This window comes from Montipora capricornis, chromosome 4 (assembly GCF_036669925.1).
Source record: "Montipora capricornis isolate CH-2021 chromosome 4, ASM3666992v2, whole genome shotgun sequence".
Lineage (NCBI taxonomy): Eukaryota > Metazoa > Cnidaria > Anthozoa > Scleractinia > Acroporidae > Montipora > Montipora capricornis.
This window is the reverse complement of record NC_090886.1, coordinates 4,589,381-4,609,380: the sequence shown is the minus strand read 5'-3', so window position 1 is coordinate 4,609,380 and position 20,000 is coordinate 4,589,381. Positions and strand designations below refer to the sequence as shown.

General features: G+C 39.5%; 3 protein-coding genes across 3 annotated transcripts in view; all 3 read left to right on the top strand.

Annotated features, from left to right (window-relative positions):
* Nucleotides 1–5,466: 5,466 nt before the first annotated feature.
* LOC138044420 (uncharacterized) lies at nucleotides 5,467–8,849 on the top strand. The gene has a single exon (XM_068890934.1). The coding sequence runs from the start codon at nucleotides 5,733–5,735 to the stop codon at nucleotides 7,719–7,721; it is 1,989 nt and encodes a 662-aa protein (XP_068747035.1). The 5' UTR covers nucleotides 5,467–5,732; the 3' UTR covers nucleotides 7,722–8,849.
* Nucleotides 8,850–13,415: 4,566 nt separating this feature from the next.
* LOC138044419 (uncharacterized) lies at nucleotides 13,416–18,314 on the top strand. Its single transcript, XM_068890933.1, has 2 exons — nucleotides 13,416–13,504; nucleotides 13,810–18,314. Exon 2 carries the CDS (start codon nucleotides 14,632–14,634, stop codon nucleotides 17,104–17,106), a length of 2,475 nt encoding a protein of 824 aa, XP_068747034.1. The 5' UTR covers nucleotides 13,416–13,504; nucleotides 13,810–14,631; the 3' UTR covers nucleotides 17,107–18,314.
* A 965-nt stretch (nucleotides 18,315–19,279) lies between these two features.
* The window catches only part of LOC138046010 (uncharacterized), a 7,953-nt gene continuing 7,232 nt past the window's right edge, over nucleotides 19,280–20,000 (top strand). Inside the window, exon 1 of the mRNA XM_068892698.1 lies at nucleotides 19,280–19,631. Within this exon, the coding sequence (XP_068748799.1) occupies nucleotides 19,280–19,631 (352 nt within the window). The remainder of the gene's footprint in view (nucleotides 19,632–20,000) is intronic.

Genomic DNA, 20,000 nt, shown 5'->3' with positions numbered 1-20,000 from the left:
AGGTATAGTAACTATATAGTTTATTAACTCGTATTACTATTTACAAAATGGAGTAATTTACAATGTGTAGTTAAAACGAAGAGACATTATATTTCATTAAGTCCTTATTTGCTTGACAACGGCAATATAAACGAAGCGTCGGTATGACCATTTCTCAGGTCATTTTACAATTCCCCAAGTGTATTTATAAAGGCTTGAATTTCAATAATTGGACAACCCCAAACAAAAATTTGAAAGTAAGGTACTTCCATTTTCTACATGCTAACCTTTCCATTGTTGTGTTTGTTGCGCAAGCACTGTAGACACTAAGCTATACAGCGTAAAAAAGTTTGTTAAATTATCGATAGCCGATCGGTAATCGATAATCAAATGTCCGGGATGCCCAAAATACGAAGGGTTAACGTAATAAAAAAGCAGCAAGAGTGGTAGAGCTGTCAAATGTACACTCCGATCGAAAGCATGTGCGTTGAAGATTTTGAGGATCGTCACTGTAGTGCATCGATTTCAGTCAGATTCTAGTTTTAAGTTACAAATCAGCACTGAAGTCAAGTCTGTGAGTCAAACGAGATTCTGATAAGCATAAGCTACAATCTTGGACAAAAAGGGTTGAGAATATTAAAAACAGTGGTTTTTTTTCGCACTACGTCCTCAATATCGCACATTATTAGCGATCCCCCTCCCCCCTACAACCAATGTTGATAAGCCCAGGTTCGACATGCTTTGTTTCGTCTAGCAACATTGATCAGGGGGGGTGGGGGCAAAAAGAGAGCTTATTTTTCATACTCGTGATCGGAGTTTAGTCCAAAAGCAGAGTTTTCTCAACAATTTTGTCCAAGATTGTAGCCTCCTTGTTAAAGGAATATGATAATATTTTCAAAGGCATAGGAAAGGTTCCTGACTTTGAGCATAAAATTGCCATTGACCCTAGCGTCAAACCTGTCAGTCAACACCTAAGATGCATTATTGTTGCAGTCAATAATGAGCTTGACACAATGCTTGAAGACAATATTATTGAAGAGGTAACTGTAGCCAGCCCCTGGGTTTCCTATTTAGTAATTGTTCCCAAAATATCTGGCCATCGAAGAGTGTGCAGTTTATGAGAAGTAAATAACGAAGTAATAGGAGAGTGTTATGTTTTCACCTACGCTTAACGATACTCATTCGTCTTGAAAGAGACGACCGCGGAAGGCGCTGAGCGATATTTTTACTACGTTAGGATTTCCGGACCAAAATCGTTTCCGACAAAGCAAAACAATTTATGAGTGCAGAATTTGAGACCTTTCTCAAATCATGTAGAATTACCGTATTTCTTGTATTAAGCATCCCCTCTCGAATAAGCTCCCTTTTCAGAGGAAGAAACTATTAAGCTCTCCTCTCTTTTAAGCCCCCGCCCCCCTGTTCTTCAAATCAAACCAATAAATGATAGACTGTATTCATTAATCACGACAGTAACACTTCTTGTAGACTTATCCGGTATGGTTTATTCATGCATGGAAGTTCGGATTTGGTTCCCGCAAATGAATAACTTGAAATGTTGCAAATAACTTGTACAATGCGTATAATATCACTCAAATTCCCATATTAGAAAATGTGGAAACCTCTCACCAACTTCACCCACCTGTCCCTTGAGTGGAACCCTCCTGGGGGCTAGGAGGAAAGGCAGACCAAAGACGTCATGGAGGAGAACCATACAGCAGGAGCATGAGGACTTGGGGATGTCATGGAATCGAGTGAAACGGACGGCTGCACAAAGCCGGGTCCGATGGAAAGCTGCAGTTCAGGCCCTAATATATGGCCCTATATACAACGGCCATATATTAGACAGTCATTGCCCTGGTCCAAAACAAGAAGCAGCCGGGGAACCGTAACTTTAGTCCGTTTCTTTTTGCTACCGTTAATGCGGTTTGACAAATTAATGAGCCCCCGTCTCAAATAAGCAAATTCGTGCATCGCCATATCATTTAGTTGAAGAGACTTCACCGATATGAAAAGGACTCTGATACTGATGACATAGCAGAAGAGTTACTTGAACTTGAAAACATTTAACTGAAATTCAATCCTCAATCCAATCATAAAACAACTTTTGGAAAAATGAACAGTGCGGATAGCACACTTTCACTATAACGTCCATGGCTGGTGAAAGTTATAAACATGTCAATCAAACCTTTTATTTAGTTCACTATCAACTTGAACGGTTTGCCCTGTTAAGGTCAGCGTCATGCAGGATTTTAGTCATATCCTGCACGTATTGTTGTGTAGGTGTTTTTTGCTGTTCACACCCTTGCTGGAACGTGATTTGTACTTTGTAAAGAAGATGTCAAATAAGTTCTTTTAACCATCTTGTTCAAACTCCCCGAGTCTGCGTAATAAGACGAAACCAGTCGACCGGAGAAATAAAAGCAATTTGACAAGATCTGTTGCTGTGTGCTGCTCAATAGTATAGATTTTCAAAATCATATTAACAAATTTTTGACGAAGTCTTAAGAAATTTTGACAAATTGTCGTGATCACCTAAAGCGAGGCCGACAGCGGGATTTATCATGAAGGACAAAACAGAGGCTCTGTCTTTCAAGATGACGTTCATTTTTTCAGTCATCCTTCTTCAATCTTTTTATATTGGAAAATGAATGAAATACTTTATTAATGTGTCGATGTATTTAGTTTTTACAACGAAGTGGGGACACAAAAGACTGAAGACAAATCTACAAATAAAAGATTAAGATAATATATACAATTATAAAATATAAATATATCAATTGAAAATGTACAAAATAAGACAATCGACGTATAAATCAGCAGTCTCTAAGAATTGCAGAGATTACAGCAATCATCGTTGTTGTTTAAAGATGACTTTAGGTCTATTTTCCTAATGTTCTTTTTAAAAGATTCAATGTTCAAGGAGTCCTTCAATTTATTGAATGGATCATTTGTAAGGTCTTGGTATTAGAATGCTTTCCATAGTTAATAGTGTTAAAAATACCGAAGTCAAGTCTTCGTGAATATCTAGAGTGTTTTTGATTAATTTAAATAGTTCATTAAGAACATTCGGCCCAAGGCCAGTTCTTTACTTCATACATTAATACGGCCATATCTTGAAGTCTTTGAATTTTGTAGTAAACGGTAACCGTGCGTGAGCCAGATGGTTTTCATATGTTTCTGAATGGGAGATGAAGACTGCTTTAAGCAAACGTTCCTGAATCCGCTCCATTTTTCTGCTGTCAGAAGATCTGCAGTTATGCCATACTAAGTGACAATAAGTTAAGTGAGGTAGGATGAATGATTTGTAGATTATTAGTTTTGCTTTGCATGGTATTAAATTGCGCAGTCTAATTAAAAATACACGACATTTGTTGTGAGCTTAATCGGCTAAAAATCCTCCGAAAAACGTGTAGGTTACCCGTAGCCTCTTGGTTACTATTTCATTCCTTAAATAAGTCAATAGAGTATTGTTTTCCACACTTCAGCTATCGTTATTGATTCACACAGCGCTCACATTAAATCCATGAAAAAAGTACTGGTACTAATTCAATCAGCTTATTATATTCATGCCTACGCTCGATTACTGATTGTCATACGCACATTAAATTTAAGGGAATATAACATAAACAGCGGGTGACACAAAGATTACTAAAACAACCACAATCGTACAATTTTAATCACTCTACATCATGAGAACCCTCACGCCTTAGTTACTGGGTCTTTGGTCGGCCATGGTCGCAAAAAAGTTACCCAATAGACCTTATTCGCGATGGCCGCCATGTTGGATTTGCTATCATCAGGCAAATTAGCTACACACTTCTAAAGGGGGCAAACACAAATTCGAGAGGTTATAACGAACATCTTATCCACACAGATGATTTGTTTCACGGTCATTGAATGTTTCTCTTCTAAGTAGTAAAATAGAATGATTACACAAGTTACTTCGACGTTTTTTTTTAGTGAAAAATGAGCAGATAACGAAGAAGAAAGTCAAAATGTCAAAGGCAATCAAAAGATATAAAATTATTGTAAAAGGTACTTTTTGCAATATTATTTCAATATTTCGACAAGCCGATTTTCCGCAATTTCCCTTTTTTGTAATGTTTGCCCCCCAGCCTAACACATGGCTAATTTGCATGACAATATGAAAGCCAACATGGCGGCTATCGTGAATGAGGCCTATTGCGCAATGGAAAAACAATACAATTCACAGCCACAAGTTGGGAGTTATTTTTCATTGCTCTCCTCTCTCGACTATCGTCCCAGAACTTAACTTGATGTATATACCTGTTGCGAACCTCGATTTTCCCCGTCGATTTCAGGCCCGCGAGCGACGCAGAAAAAAAAAGGGCCGAAACTTACAGTACACTCAGTACGGACCTCGAGCTCGGTTACTAGATATTAACTCTGAGATAACTAACCAAGACAATAGACCTTTTCACGGTTTCTGACGCCATCTTGGTTTGGGGGCAAACGCGGCTTGTATGGGATTTTGGCCGAATTCAAGCCTTTATAACTCCGCTGCAAACAGGCATATTTCAAAAATTCTTAAATTTTTTAGTCGTTTTGTTAATATCATTCACTCAGCGGAAAATGAGATCATTGCACAAGGAACAAAGTCTGAAAATTGGATATTAGAAATCTCCTCATGTCGCTTCAAATTTCGCGGAAATTTGCATAGTTTTGTTTACCACGGTCGTTGTAGCGTGATTCTGATAGTCATACTTCACGAAAATAATCTCAATAGAAGTGCTTTTTGAGAGGTATTCTCGCTATCCACAATCGTCAGGCCTTAAAGGATTTATCATGAATGGTTCAAAGTCGGCAAAATTCCCATACATACACTGTAATTTAAGCGGTGTTTCCTCCCCAACCAATATGGCGTCGGAAACCGTGAAAAGGTCTATCAAGGCTGTTGGTCGTATGAGTGAAAATGAAAATGGAAGAAGCTGGTTATGTAGTTGAAAGTGGGTGAAGGTGTATTGCTAGACCTGAACCACTTGATTGTGTTTTATTTTTTTCTTTGATAATCCGCCAGTTAAAATAATCATTTGCTTGTACTTTGTGACTTAATATAAAGGTGACTAAAGACGCGTTTACACGACAGAGGAAAAATGACACGGGCCCGATAAAAGGTGGAACGGTTCCAATCATTTTGGTAAAGAAACAGTGAACTTTTTTTATCCGTTCTGCTACGGGACCATAGGCGCCTATGGACCCGTAGTGGAACGGATAAAAGTTCACTGCTATTTTTCCTCTGTCGTGTAAACGCGACTTTAGTTACGTACGTCAATACATAATCTTTTTTTGTCTTGGTCGTAAATGATTCTTAGAAATAGTAAGAGCTTTCCGAGAATAAATGAAACAGTGTTGGCATTGTTTCCTTTACAGAATAGTTAATAATTTATTTGATCTAATGAATGAGGTTTATGCAATTTGTCTCCCAGAAACCAAACGATTTTGTACTTTTATTAACCTACAGCTTATAAAATTATATTGGTGTATCACAGTGCGAGCCTAGCAGCAGTCTACCAGACAAAGTTCCGGGAGTCGTTGGTCGTTCTAAGGAAATACACGAAGTAAAACAGTACCTTCAGAGTGGAACAGATGCCGTCGTATTGATTACTGGTGGACCGGGCTTTGGAAAAACAACTGTGGCCAGAGAGACAGCCCACAAATTAAAAGAAAATGGGCATCCTGTGTTATTTTGCAGTCTTCCAAAAAAGAAAACATTCCTCGAAGCAGCCACTGAAATGATCCACTCATGTGGTACGATAGTCGGGCAGCTGCCAGAGAATCCCGAATATTGGCTAAAAAACTGGAGCAAACAGATCCAAAGCCAAGTGGTATTTGTCCTCGATAATGCAGATAGTCTTCTAGAGTCGGAGGCAGACCGAGATTTATTCCTAGAGACCCTGGGTGCCATGAGAATGTTATCAAAGCAGAATGTAGCTTTTGTAATTACTTCCAGAAAAAGGGTCCAACTCAAGAGTCTTTCCTGGAAAGAAGTAAATTTAAGCCCTCTACCACTCGAAGAGGCCGAAAAGTTACTTATCTCTCGAGTGAGCCGTACAGGAACACAAATTGAAGAATTTTCAAAAGTGGAAACCATAGTCGAGCTTTGTGGCTGTGTCCCTTTGGCACTCTCGATCGTCGGTTCACTTCTGTCAGACTACCCTGAAGAGAGAATTATTGAACATCTTGAAAAGGAACCCATGACTATCCTGGAAGATGACAATGAATCATTCCAAAAAGCGATTATGAATTCGTTTGATCTTTTGAAAAAGGCTGAGAAAGATGCTTTAGTAGCTGTGTCCATATTTCCCGGATCATTTGATCGCAATGCTGTCGAAGCCGTTTTGAGGGAAACAATTATGCCAATTAAGACTCTACGTTCCTTAAAAAACAGATCTCTCGTTGTCGTTGAACAGGCAGGTTCCCATAGATATCAGATGCATTCTCTCATCCGCGCTTTTGCTAAGAAAATTGGTGAAACTGAAAATACGCAAGTTTTATTCCCCAGCGGAAAATTAGCTTGTGCGCACTTCATGTCCCGTCTGGAAGAAAATACACGTTTGTATTGGGGAAAAGACACATGCAAAGAAGCCATCGAATCTTTCAGTGCAGACAGACACAACTTCGAGTATTTCCTTAAAGTTTTCGCCAATGGTTTGGAGGCCCAAGAGATCGCAACCTCGTGCAAAAAGTTCCTCGATAGCCTTTCTCAAACGTTCGAGTATTTGGAAAAATGCATCTCACCGAAGGATTACATCCAGATCTTGGAATTGCTACTCAATGGCAAGTATTTTCAGGCCGAATCTCAGCCAGTGCAACGTGTGGAACTTTTGTGTCTGCTTGGTCAAGAAATGAGAAGGCTTGGTGACAAAACGAAATACAAAGATCTCATGGAAGAGGCTCATCGCCTCTTTTCAACACACGAGGACGAATTCGAGACGAAGGTCCTTTCTCGCGTGTTCTACTTTCATAGCCGAGCTCGTTTTCTGTCAGAGGCGAACAGGTTTTATCCTGAGCCCAAAAAGTTGTACGATAAAGCACAGGAAATCTGCGAGAAGAATCTTCCTGGCCATCCCGAAACCGCAGTCAACCTCTTACTTGCCGGAAGAAACGCTAAGCGGCGCAGGGAGAACGCCGAAGCAACCGAAAAGTTTCAGCGGGCCTATCCTTTGTTCAAAAAACTTCTTGGAGACCATTTCATGACGGCTCAATGTTTAAAGGACTTTGCAGACTTTGTTTTCTTTGTCAAACAGAGTAACCAATGGCTAGATAAGGCCTTGAAGTACTACGGAAAGGCCATCAGAGTTATGGAAAAGCTAGGAACACACGAACAAAAGGAGAGCATCTTAACCCTAAAAAATTATGGAGGTTGTCTCATGGAAAAAGGCAACTTTGAAGAAGCAGAGAAGCTGCTTTTAAAGGCAGAACTCGTTTGCGAGAGAGAGCTTGAGAAAGATCACACATGGAAAGTTATGGTCAAGACTCAACTGGGTCTCCTCTATCATGAAATGGCTGACAAACAAGAAAACGAAGAATCTGTTAGAGAGGAACTATTAAGCAAAATGGAGGCATCGATGAAGGAAGGACTAGATATGTGCTACAAACTCAACAATGGCCAGAAAAGCATCAACCATTTGGGCAGCAAGAAATTGATCTGGAAAGTCTTAAGTTTGTACCCAAAAAGAATTCCAGAAGACTCATACCCTCGCGAAGAGAAGAAGTCCTGATCTCTTACACTCTTGCTGTGGAGAATTCCAAAACTTAGAGGAAGTTTCGAATGATAATGGTCCACAGGTTAAACCTAAAGACGCCAATTGCAAAATGTTTGTTTCTGAAAAGTGACACCGAAGGACGGAGTAATCGTGGACAGTTTATCATAATCAGAGTGTTCATTAAGGTTTCTATGACCATTACTGATTACGAAATAATGCTATGATCTGACAAGAAAATGCAGCTATCAAACCTAGTAAAACCGAACGAAGGCTTTGGTTTTAACGAACTTATCTTAGCACAAACCACTATCCGTGAGGAAAAAAAATTAAACTGTAACGCAAAAGGAGTTCGAGAAGAAGATTTAATTGTATTCAGGTAGTGCACAACAGATAAATCATTTTTATTTGACTTTACAGCCGCCATAGAAGGGAACGATAACAACAACAAGGGGGGAGATGAACCACAGGTGATTTTCCTTTACAATGATATGGCAGTAATGTTTTTGGACCTTGTCAATCCCCAGATAATTAATTTTATATTTTTTATAGAAATGTTACCTGTCGTTTTAGTAAAGCAATCTGGCAAGTTGTCAAGTGAATGAAAACTATCTATACTGTTGATTTAGATAACGAATTTTGATATTTCATCATTAAGCCATTGAATTACTCCTTTGATCCAAAGATTTAGAAACACATTGATGTTGCATAGAACTTTGAAATATCTAACAGAATATTGTTTTATTTTTCACAATATTAGCTGGCATGTAGGTGCCCTCGCCAGGTAGACATAGGTTTCTTTGAAAGCAAGCAAGACATCCAGCCTTTGGATAGCTGGGACACTAATTGGATGAACGAAACTGACGAATTTTGTTATTTTATGTATATGTATTTTATGTTAGAAGTGTATGAAATCACATGCATATCAGTTCACGTTGAGGTCATGTTTCTGAGAAACTATTCAGGCTTTCCGAGAAGAAACAATAACTAAAGCCGACCCAATCAAAGCAGAGTTTCCTAAAACTGGCGATAAATAAACTAATACCTTAAACATGACTTGCTTTGCATGCTTAATTTGTCCGGGAATGAAAATTTTCTGAGCTCTTTCTTTCCGAGAAGTGGCCCTTTATTCTAAAATTATCCTTGAAACGGTGGACTTGGATCAATCGGATTGATATCATCACTTCACCAAAATTGACAAAATACAATAAACATCAAATCGTGTCTTAATTAATTGATGGCCATAAGGTCGTGGTATACAGTTTCAAATATTGACTACTTTCAACTAAAGATACCGAACAAGGTTAACACCAACCACCTGAAGGCGTCTGAACTTAAAATGGGGAAAGGTACAAAACACAAGTGTCAGGTCACAGGTCTTTGTTTTATCAATACGAAAGTCTCGAAAGAGAAAACAAAACCGTCATAAAGAAAAAAAAAAGAAAAAACCAAAAGAAACATGAAAAATGAAGAGGAACAAATGACAGCAGTGTGGTACCTGAACAAATTTGCAGAAACCACTGTGCAAAAAGAAGGCTTGAGCCGCCCTTAATACCTTTAAACTAAGGGTTGACCCTCCCCAAGGGTCCCATTTTTTTATGACCCTCCCCTCTGAGGCCCTTGCCCTCCCCCCCACCCCCCAAATTAAAAACGTACCTTCCTTAATAGGCCTAGCATCTCTAATTTAGGTCTAATTAGGTCTAACGTTAGCTTTAATGAATGTTCAGGTTTGTTTCTGTATTGGCAACACAGAGACCTGTGAACGAGATCTGTGATCTGAGACCTGTGTTTTGTACCTGCCGCTTAAAATACATTTTTCTTTACTAAATTTCACCTAGTCGGTCGAAGAAATCAATGCAAAATTAGTGCATTTTAATAACCTCCGGCGCCTATTGTTTTTTATAAACATCATCTTGAAATATTACTCGTTTCACGTTGAGGAGTGCGCTGACTAAAGGCTTTGCTGCCACTGGCTTGCTACCAATAACGTACCGAATTCAAACTGAAGCTAAATGGTGAAAAACTGAGATCTGGCTCTTGTCATCATGTTTTCGACCTCGATCTCCTTTGGAAAGTCTAAATATTGTCATTGAGAACATTGTCTGTTCCAACACTGGAGTACAAAGTGACCCTCTGTCTATGACTCCTCGTGCGTCCGCAGCATGTAAGTCTTTTTTTTTCTACCATTTAAGGAACATTGCTAAAAAAGGAAGAGACACCATGTCGGTGAGAGGAACAGTGGTGATGTATTTGGCACCAGACTCTTGCACCACACAATAACCTACCTCATGATGGATTACCATAATTTAATTACTCTGTGGGGTGGGAGTGGATACATGATCAGCAGGAAAATAGTAATAATCTCCCGTGATTCAAAAGTACTGACTGCTAAACTGAACAGCAAGGCATGAAAATAAATTAAACTTGGCATCAGCCATTATTGTAATCATTTCAGTTGGCAATATTTAAGAGAGCGAAAAATGAGAACAAAGCCCTTGTAAACTACAGCAAGTGAGTACAAGATGCCACAAGTATTTTGAGAAACCAAGATAGAGCCTATCCTTATAGGTGTTACTTCATATAGCAGAATACACATACTTTCTAGAGGGATAATGGGAACATAGTAATACCAACGTAAGTACATGTACGCACGCCGACGATTGCACCATCCACTCGTGCCTACAACGTGATGACATCAGCGGTATGCAAAGTGTACTGGACTCTGTGTGTGCATGGGCGGACGATAACAAGATGGCAATAAACTCAAAGAAGACTAAAGACACGTGCATCAGCACTCGTCAAACTTCAGAGCCCCCACTGCTCCAAATCGGATCAACTACCATCGAGAGAGTTAATCATTTCAAGCTGTTAAGAGTTTGGTTCCAAGATGACCTTAAATGGAATGCACATGTTGAGAACATTACCAAAAAATCTTCAAAGCGGATATTCTAAAGCGCGATTACCTAAAGAGGTTGGCCTCAGCATCTATACCACCCTAATAATTCCCTATCTTGGAATATGGTGCTCCCGTATGGGGAGGAATTCCTTCATACTTAAAAGACGAGGTGGAGCGTATCCAGAAAAGGTGTCTACGACTTATTGGTCTCCCACCAGACAGTTTACCGTCCCTCGAGTCGAGTAGAAACGAAGCTACTACTAAAGAACTGAATAAGATCAGCAATGATAACAGCCACCCCCTACACAACCGACCTGCAGTTACCAGACATTTTGACTATAACTTAAGAACAAATTGTCGGAAATCAGTCCCCATTTCTGGGACAAATAGACACAAGAACAGCTTTTTACCCAGGACACTTCAACATAACTAAGCTGCCATTATTACCATTTTACTAATTTGTAATTTCTTTGTACATTTCTTTTAAGATGGTCAAATTAAGGTATATTAGAGTGACAGAAACGTTAAATCCGTGAGCCCCAAAAATCTACGTACTGTTTTGTAGGTGTTTTTCGCCGTTCGCACCGTTGCTCGAACGTGATTTTTACCGCCTTTGTAAATAAGGTATGCTAACAAATTCATTTTAACCATCTTGTTCAAACTCCTCGATGAAGTCTGCGTAATAAGACGAAACCGGTCGGAGAAATAAAAGCAAGGTCTGTTTCTGTGTGCTGCTCACTAGTCTTTATTGTAAAAAAATAAAAAAAATGTTTTGAAATGTTTTGTAAAAATCTGTTAAAAGGTATTATAAAAAATATTTTTAAAATGTCTTTATGTACAAAAAATGTCTAAAATAAGGTTCTTAAAAAAATGTAGATGGACAAAATGTGGTCACGTGATCCGCTTTGTGCCAGGGTCTTCTCCGGTCCGGTCCATGTTGGAAGCCGCTAAGACCCTAGGAACTAGGTTGTGAAATAGCCGAATCGATCTATTGCTCTGCTTGGTGATTGGTTAAAAATCTCGCGCCAGTTTATCAACCAATGAAATGGAAAACCGAAACCAATCACTACTTGCAAGCGCGATTTTTCCCGCACTTTGAGCAAGTTACATGTAATTGCTACGAATTCGCATTGGTTCATTGCGCTGTTGCACTTGCTGTGATTGGTCGAAGGAATTACTTTGGTATTTGTTTTGCGACACTTCATAGGCCTTATTCACGATAGAGGCCATGTTGGTTTTTAAATTGTCATGCAAATTAGACATGTGTTATGCTGGGGGGCAAACACTGGAAAAAAGGCAAATTGAGGAAAATCGGCTCGTCGAAATATTGAAATAACATTGCTAAAAGTACATTTTAGAATTTAGAATTTAGTACCTTTTATATATTTTGATTGCCTCTACTTCGTTATCTGCTCATTTTTCACTAAAAAACATCAAAATAACTTGTGTAATCATTCTATTTTACTATTTAGGTGATAAACATTCAATGAACGTGAAACAAATTATCTGTGTGGCTAAGATGTTCGTTATAACCTCTCGAACTTGTGTTGTTTGCCTCCTCAGAAGTGAGTAGCTTATTTGTATGATAATAGCAAAGCCAACATGGCGGCCATCTTGAATAAGGTCTATTAAAAGCGCCTTAAATATCTCCTATTAACCTCGCTTTCTCGGACCGTAGTGTAAGTTACTGAACCCCGTTTTTTAAAATTCACTTTTTAATACGATGCTTGCCGAGGTTGACTGGCAATAGAGTTATTTTCGGCATAGAGGTATGACATCAGAATTAGAAAATCCTGAATTCAAGATTCTGGACAGCCAAAATCCTGAATTTAAGATTTTGGCAGCCAAAATCCTGAATTCAAGATTATGCATGAAAGCTAAGGCCTAAACAAAAGTTTTTAGGCCTAAGATTAGCTTTTATGAATGTTGGCTTCCAAAATCTTGAATTCAGGATTTTGGAAACTTAACTCTAACTCTACGACATAACTCTATGAAAAGAACTCTAAGAATAGCTGTCCTCAGTCATGCTTGCCTTGCACTCACGTGAGTAGACAGCCGTGTTGGTGTACCAGACAAAAGAAAAATGTCGCTCACGTTTTGCATAATAATAGAGCCATGTTTTCGCTATTGTTCAGAACAACATGGCCGCCATGATGTCAGGTGTGAGCCCTGAGGATACCAGCGATACTTACTTACGGTAGTATCCTTAAAGTTTACTTACATTAAGATATTTACCCAATACGATACATACAATATACAAACTACTTACAACAAGTTTACAATACTTAGAAAAAAGACACAACACAGAAAAAAAACATATCGGTCCGCCAGATGCAGCGATCATCTTCACAACAAAGCACTTAGTTAATGAATGTCTTGAGGGGTAAAACGTAGTCTAGACCATTTCTATTGGAATACATTCATGGCGTTACAATCATTTGCATGATTTTTCTTTTCGATTTCTATCGAGGTAAAGATTCGTTTCGTCTGTGTTTCTAATTTACAGACGGACCTCGAGCTCGGTTAATAAGAGATTTTAAATCTGAGATGACTAACCAAGACAACCAAGGCTGTTGGTCGTATGGATGAACTTGAACATAAAGGAAGCTAGGGGGAAGCTGGTTATGTGGTTGAAACTGCGTGAATGTGTATCGCCAGACCTGACCACATGATTGTGTTTTATTGTTTTGATCTAATCAGCCGGTTGAAAACAATCATTTGCTTATGCCGTCTTAATGACTAATTGGCAACGTGAGTAAGTAACGTGAGTCAAACTTGTTTTGTTGTTTGTATTGGTCGCGTAACTGCTGAGGTAATTTATATCGAAGTAAATAATTCTTAGAAACAGTGGGAGCTTTCCTAGAATAAATGAAACAGTGTTGGAATTGTTTCCTTCCCACAACAGGTAATGATTTATTATTAGTCAAATCTAATGGATCAGCTTTATACAATTTGTGTCTCGCAGAAGAAAAACAATTTTGCTCTTTTATTACCCTACAGCTTACAAAATTATTTAGAAATATACAAAAGCATAAGGTCCCAAGTAATTTTAAAAAGTGGATAAATTACTCTAAAGAACAAGTTAGGCAGGAGCAAACACATTATATCATGAACCTCTAACTCATCCTAATGGAGACAAAAATAGCTTGGATGTGATTGGTTAAATTGATTGGTATAGCATCTGAATTGATTAACATTTTTCACAAACAGGAATGTGCTTTGCGAAGCGATAACAGCGTCAACTAAATCGCCTCAAGAGAAATTTGTGGACGGATCCCGGCAACAAAAGATTCTTGTGAAGAATTGATCGACCAGCAGTGCCCCATCCATTGGCAGCACATAAAATTACGCGACACTCGTAAGCATAGTTAACTGAGAAGCAATACTTTTTCCGAGAGTATTACAGCTGTCAAGCGATCGCCGGTTCTCACTGCAAAAAACCAATCTTTACACGCTTGTCTCGATACGTTGTAAACACTTTCTGTTGACTTCGTACTGTTTAAGAGAATGGCATCACCAACGAGTTCTTCCTCTCTGTCTGTTGATAGTGGTGACACTATATCCTCAGCATTCGGTGGTGTATCACAGGAAAAAACCAATTGGACAAGACTGGCTCGATTACTCATCGACGAAGGAACATCTGCTTTGGAGCGATTTCTTTTGTTTTCCATACACCCCGAAACATTGGAGGACGTCCTAAAGAAAAATTTGCCGAAGCTCCAGAATCTAAGATCAAGACGTGTCATTGTTGATGATCAATGGGAAAAGTTGTTCCCGGGTACTGGTGACCCACCAAACATTGCGCAGTTTGACATTTCTCTGTTGCATTTGTTGATTCGAGAAATTTCCGACTTACCAGCGCCTGTAACAGGATGACACAAGCTGCCTGCTAAGAAGGACGCAAGCATAGAAGCGAACATCGCCAGAATCAAATATTTCAGAAATGAGCTGTCCCATAGCCCTTTTACTGCCATTACCGAAAGTGAATTCGAAGACAAATGGGATAAAATATCTTCAGCTTTGGAGGGAATAATGGTTTATAACCAGCGACAAAAACTTCAGCGCCTCAAGAATGATCCAATCGATCGCGATGCGTATCACACAGTGGAGGAACACATAAAAAAAGGGCGAAGATTGCAGCAGCAAGAAAATGACGAGCCTAGTAGCTGTCTACCAGACGAAGTGCCGGAAGTATTTGGACGTTCTAAGGAAATCGACAACGTAAAACAATACCTTCAGAGTGGAACAGATGCCGTTGTATTGATTACTGGTGGACCGGGCTTTGGAAAAACAACTGTGGCCAGGGAGACAACCCACAAATTAAAAGAAAATGGGCATACTGTGTTATTTTGCAGTCTTCTAAAAAAGGCAACATTCCTCGAAGCAGCAACTGAAATGATCCACTCATGTGGCAAGATAGTCGGGCAGCTACCGGGGGATCCGGAATATTGGCTCAAAAACTGGAGCAAACAGATCCAAAGCCAAGTGGTATTTGTTCTTGATAATGCAGATAGTCTTCTAGAGTCGGAAGCAGACCGAGATTTATTGCTGGAGACCCTGAGTGCCATGAGAAAGTTATCGAAGCATAATGTAGCGTTTGTAATTACATCCAGAAAGAGGTTCCAACCTAAACGCCTGCCATGGAAACAAGTAAATTTAAGCCTTCTGCCACCCGACGAGGCCAAACAGTTACTTATCTCTCGTGTTAGCCGTACAGGGCCCAAAATTGAAGAAAATTCCGAAGTGGAAACAATAATCGAGCTTTGTGGCTGTGTCCCTTTGGCACTCTCAATTGTCGGTCCCCTTCTGTCAGACTACCCTGAAGAGAGGATTATCAAACATCTTGAAAAAGAACCAATGACTATCCTGGAAGATGGCGATGAATCATTCCAAAAAGCTATAATGAATTCGTTTGATCTGTTGACGCAAACTGAAAAAGATGCTTTAATAGCTCTGTCCATATTTCCCGGATCATTTGATTACAATGCTGCCGAAGCCGTTTTGAAGGAAACCTTGGACCCTGAAACTACACCGATTACGACGCTACGTTCCTTAAACAACAGATCTCTCGTTGTCGTTGAACGGGCAGGTTCCCATAGATATCAGATGCATTCTCTCATCCGCGCTTTTGCTAAGAAAATTGGTGAAACTGAAAATCCGCAGGTTTTACTTCACAGCAAAGAATTAGCTTGTGAGCACTTCATTTCCCGTCTGGAAGAAAATACACGTTTGTATTGGGGAAAAGACACATGCAAAGAAGCCATCGAATCTTTCACTGCAGACAGGCAAAACTTCGAGCATTTCCTTCAAGATTTCGCTAATGGTTTGGAGACCCAAGAGATCGCAACCTCGTGCAAAACGTTCCTCGATAGTCTTTTTCAAACGTTCGAGTACTTGGAAAAATGCATCTCATCGAAGGTTTACATCCAGATCTTGGAACTGCTACTTAGTAGCAAGTATTTTCAGGCCAAATCACAGCCACTGCACCGTGTGGAGCTTTTGTGTCTGCTTGGTCAAGAGAAGAGAAGGCTTGGTGACGATACAAAATACAAAGATCTCATGGAAGAGGCACATCGCCTCTTTTCAGCACACGAGCACGAATTCGAGACGAGGATCCTTTCCCGTGTGTTCTACTTGCATAGCCGAGCTCGTTTTTTATCGGAGGAGGACAGTTATGATTCTCAACCCAAAACGTTGTACGAGATGGCATTGAAAATCTGCAATGACAAGCTTCCTGGCCATCCTGAAACTGCAGTGAGCCTTTTATTAGCCGGAAGAGACGCTAAACGGCGCAAGAAGAACGCGGAAGCGAACGAAAAGTTGCAGCAGGCCCTTTCTTTGTTCCATACACTCCTTGGAGATCATTTCATGACGGCTCAATGTTTAAAGGACATTGCAGACTTTTTTTTATTTGCTGAACAGAATGATCAAGGGATAGATATGGCCTTGATGTACTACGGAAAGGCCATGGACGTTTTGGAAAAGCTTGGAACACACGAACAAAAGGAGAGCATCTTAACCCTAAAAAATTATGGAATTTGTCACCAGAAAAAAGGCAACTTTGAAAAAGCAAAGGAGCTGCTCTTAAAGGCAGAACTCGTTTGTGAGAGAGAGCTAGAGAACGCGGATCACACATGGAAAGTTATGGTCAAAACTCACCTGGGTCTCCTCTATCATGAAATGACAAGAAAACAAGGCATCTGTGAAAGAAAAATTATTAACCAAAATGGAGGCATCAATGAAGGAAGGACTAGATATGTGCTACAGACTCAACCACGGCCAGAAAAGCATCAACCATTTGGGCAACAAGGCATGTATCCGGAACGTTCTAACCTCGTACCCAGAAAGATTTCCCAAGGACTTATACCCTACCTTATAAGAAGTTTTGACTTCCTCCATCACTCATGCTATGGAGAATTCCAAATGTTGGAGGGAGTTTCAAAGAATAATCGTCCACAAATTAGAGCGTCTCAAAGCACCAATTACAAAATGTTTGCATGTTACTGAAAAAAGAAATTGAGGAAACGTAGTAATTGTGGACGGTTTATCACAACCGGAGTGTTCAGTTAGGTTTCTGTGGCCATTATTAGGAAATAATGCTCTCTGACTCGAACGAACGCGCGCCGAAACAACCTTCATGTTTTAGCGAATTAATCTTTGCACTAACCACTATCCATGACAAAAAAGATTTAACTGTAGTGCTCAACGAGGCAAAAGGAGTTTCAAGAAGAAGATTTAAGTCAGATTATCAATTAAAGAAGTTAAAATGTAGTCAACTCCTTGCACACCGTAAGATAGTTCATTTTAATTTGACCCTATAGCCGCCATATAAGGAAACGATTATCGTAACAACAAGCGGGGAGATGAACCATCGGTGATTTATAAGCGGTCGGCGATGATTTTATACCTAATTAACACCCAGGGAATTACTTTCTTTTATGGAAGTGGTGCCTGTCGTTTTAGTAAACGAATTTGGCGAGTTGTCAAGCGAGTGAAAACGATCTGTACTTTGAGTTAGACAACGAATTTGGATATTTCATCATTAAGCCAGTGAATTACTCCTTTGATCCAACGATTTAGAAACACACTGATGTTGCATAAAACTTTGAAATATCTAGCAATATTGTTTTATTTTTTATCATATGAACTGAACCGTGTACGTACGTTTTCTCTGAAAGACAGCGGCAAGACATTAAAGCAACCATCCTTAGGATGAACTGGCGAAGCGAATTTTGATATTTTATATATATATTTCTTAGTGCAAAAACAAGTCAAGTTGTATCTTGTATCCATTGATTAATGGCCAATTAGCACAAGTTGTTTGTGATAGAGCGAGTCTCAATTGAGTGTCGTAAAACCAAAACCAAAGTAATCACTTTGGCCAATCAAAAAGGACGCAGACAATCCAGTAAACCAATCAAAACTCGAAGTAATTACACGTATCCGACACAAAGTGTGGGAAAATGTGCACGCGCGAGCCACAATTGGTTTTGGTTTCACTTCTGATTGGTTGAAAAAAATGGCGCGAGAACTTTGAACCAATCACTGAATGAAGTAATCATAAACCAAAGTAATTATCTAATTACTTTCGACACTCAATTGAAAACAGCTCTATGTGCAGGAGGTTAGCTGTTTTAATTTAGTAAAATTGTTTTAAAAAGTATTGCATTAGGTTTTGTGGTATGCACAAAATTGTCTTATCATCTAATTGTTTTTTTTTTCACTTAGAAGTGTGTAGTGAAATCACATGCCCATCCGGTTACCTTCAATATTTAATGTTCAGGTAATTTTTGTTTTCTTAGAAATTATTCAGCGTTTCCGAGAAGAGATGATTCGACTCATTCAAAGCCGTTTCCTAGAACTGGCGGTAATGAAATTTAAAATACCTCCCACATGACTTACGTTGTAAGCTTTGTCTATTCCTAGAATGAAGGAAACGGTGAACATGGATCCATCGGCTTGATGTCATCACTTTATCAAATTGACAAAATATATTAAACAGCAGATCATCTCCCAATTAATTGATGAGCTTTTTAAGTAAATACAAGGTGCATGAATGAGCAGCACACAGCAACAGATTTTGTCATCTTGCTTTATTTCCTCCGACCGGTTTTGTCTGATCACACAGACTTCATCAGGGAGATTAGAGAAGATGGCAAAAAGAACAGGGCGTGAAAAGCGAAAAACAACCACATGAACAAGTCTGATCTTTTAAAAAATGCATTTTTCTTAACTAATTGTTCAAAATGGACGACGGTGAGTATACGGGCCATTTCATTCATTGCAATCGGTTCAATTCCGGAACCGTTTAGTCCGCCTTTGATCAGAGAGGAAAACGCTCATACCTCCCACCATTTCCAGAAGCCGATGCCACAGATGGGATCGGTTTGCAAACGCTGTAAATTTCAAGCAACTTCAAAAAGAGTCAGCTCTACAGTTCTATTTGTATGTGAATGCATGGTTTCATCACAAATGTTAACTGCTGTTTGTTCCTCGTTGTATTTAATAAATAATTCTTATCTCAACGTTCATTCAGTTACGGATAGAAATGCTGAGCAATTCGATCTGCGTTTGCTATCCATCGTGTGTCGATGTGTGCGTTTTAAACTTAGCCTAAAGGCTAGTTTTCACTAGCGACGGAATTGGAGTCAGAGTCGTAAGCGGAGTCGTAAGAGTGCTTATGACCTGGCTTATGACTCATAAGGTCGACGAAATCGGAGTCGGAAGAATAAGTACGGTTCCATTTACTTCTGACTGCACTTACGACTCCGTCGCTTACGATTCAGTGAAAACCAGATTGTCGGAGTCGGAAGCACAAGCGGAAGAACAGGCCAATCACAATCAATATACGAGCCCAGGCTATTCAATTACTGTCTGCCGCGATAAACAAACAGCGGCCATGGGCGAGAAGGTTGTGGAGACTGCAAGACTTTTCCCTGTGTTATACGACAAGTCTTGCAAAATTTTAAAAACTAAAAACATGAAAAAGAATACTTGGCAGGAGGTGGCAAAACAAGCTGGGGTTAAATCAGGTATGTGATGAAAGAAACCAGTAGTATATACGGGACTGTTTTGAGGAGGTTTTTTTTCTGTCCCCACTCCGCCACTTTCGCGGCGTCGCGGGTCCAGATCCGTATATATTGCTAAACCAGTAAGTTATGCAAAATAAGGAGAAAAAGGAACCAAAGAATAAAATTCTACTCTACGTTCGCCAATTTTTTTATTTCTTCTGTTTTGGCGCCAAAATTTCCACCTTGTCCGGGCCCACTTCTTGCATTGTGATTGGCTTGTTCTTCCGCTTCTGCTTCCGACTCCGACGATCTAATTTTCTCTGAATCGTAAACGATGGAATCGTAACCGGAATCGGAAGGCAGTTTTCACTAGGTCATACGTGCTTACGA

Bases quoted from the DNA above. Each gene is read 5' to 3' on its own strand.
- LOC138044420 (XM_068890934.1), top strand. From the start codon at position 5,733: ATGATCCACTCATGTGGTACGATAGTCGGGCAGCTGCCAGAGAATCCC.
- LOC138044419 (XM_068890933.1), top strand. From the start codon at position 14,632: ATGGTTTATAACCAGCGACAAAAACTTCAGCGCCTCAAGAATGATCCA.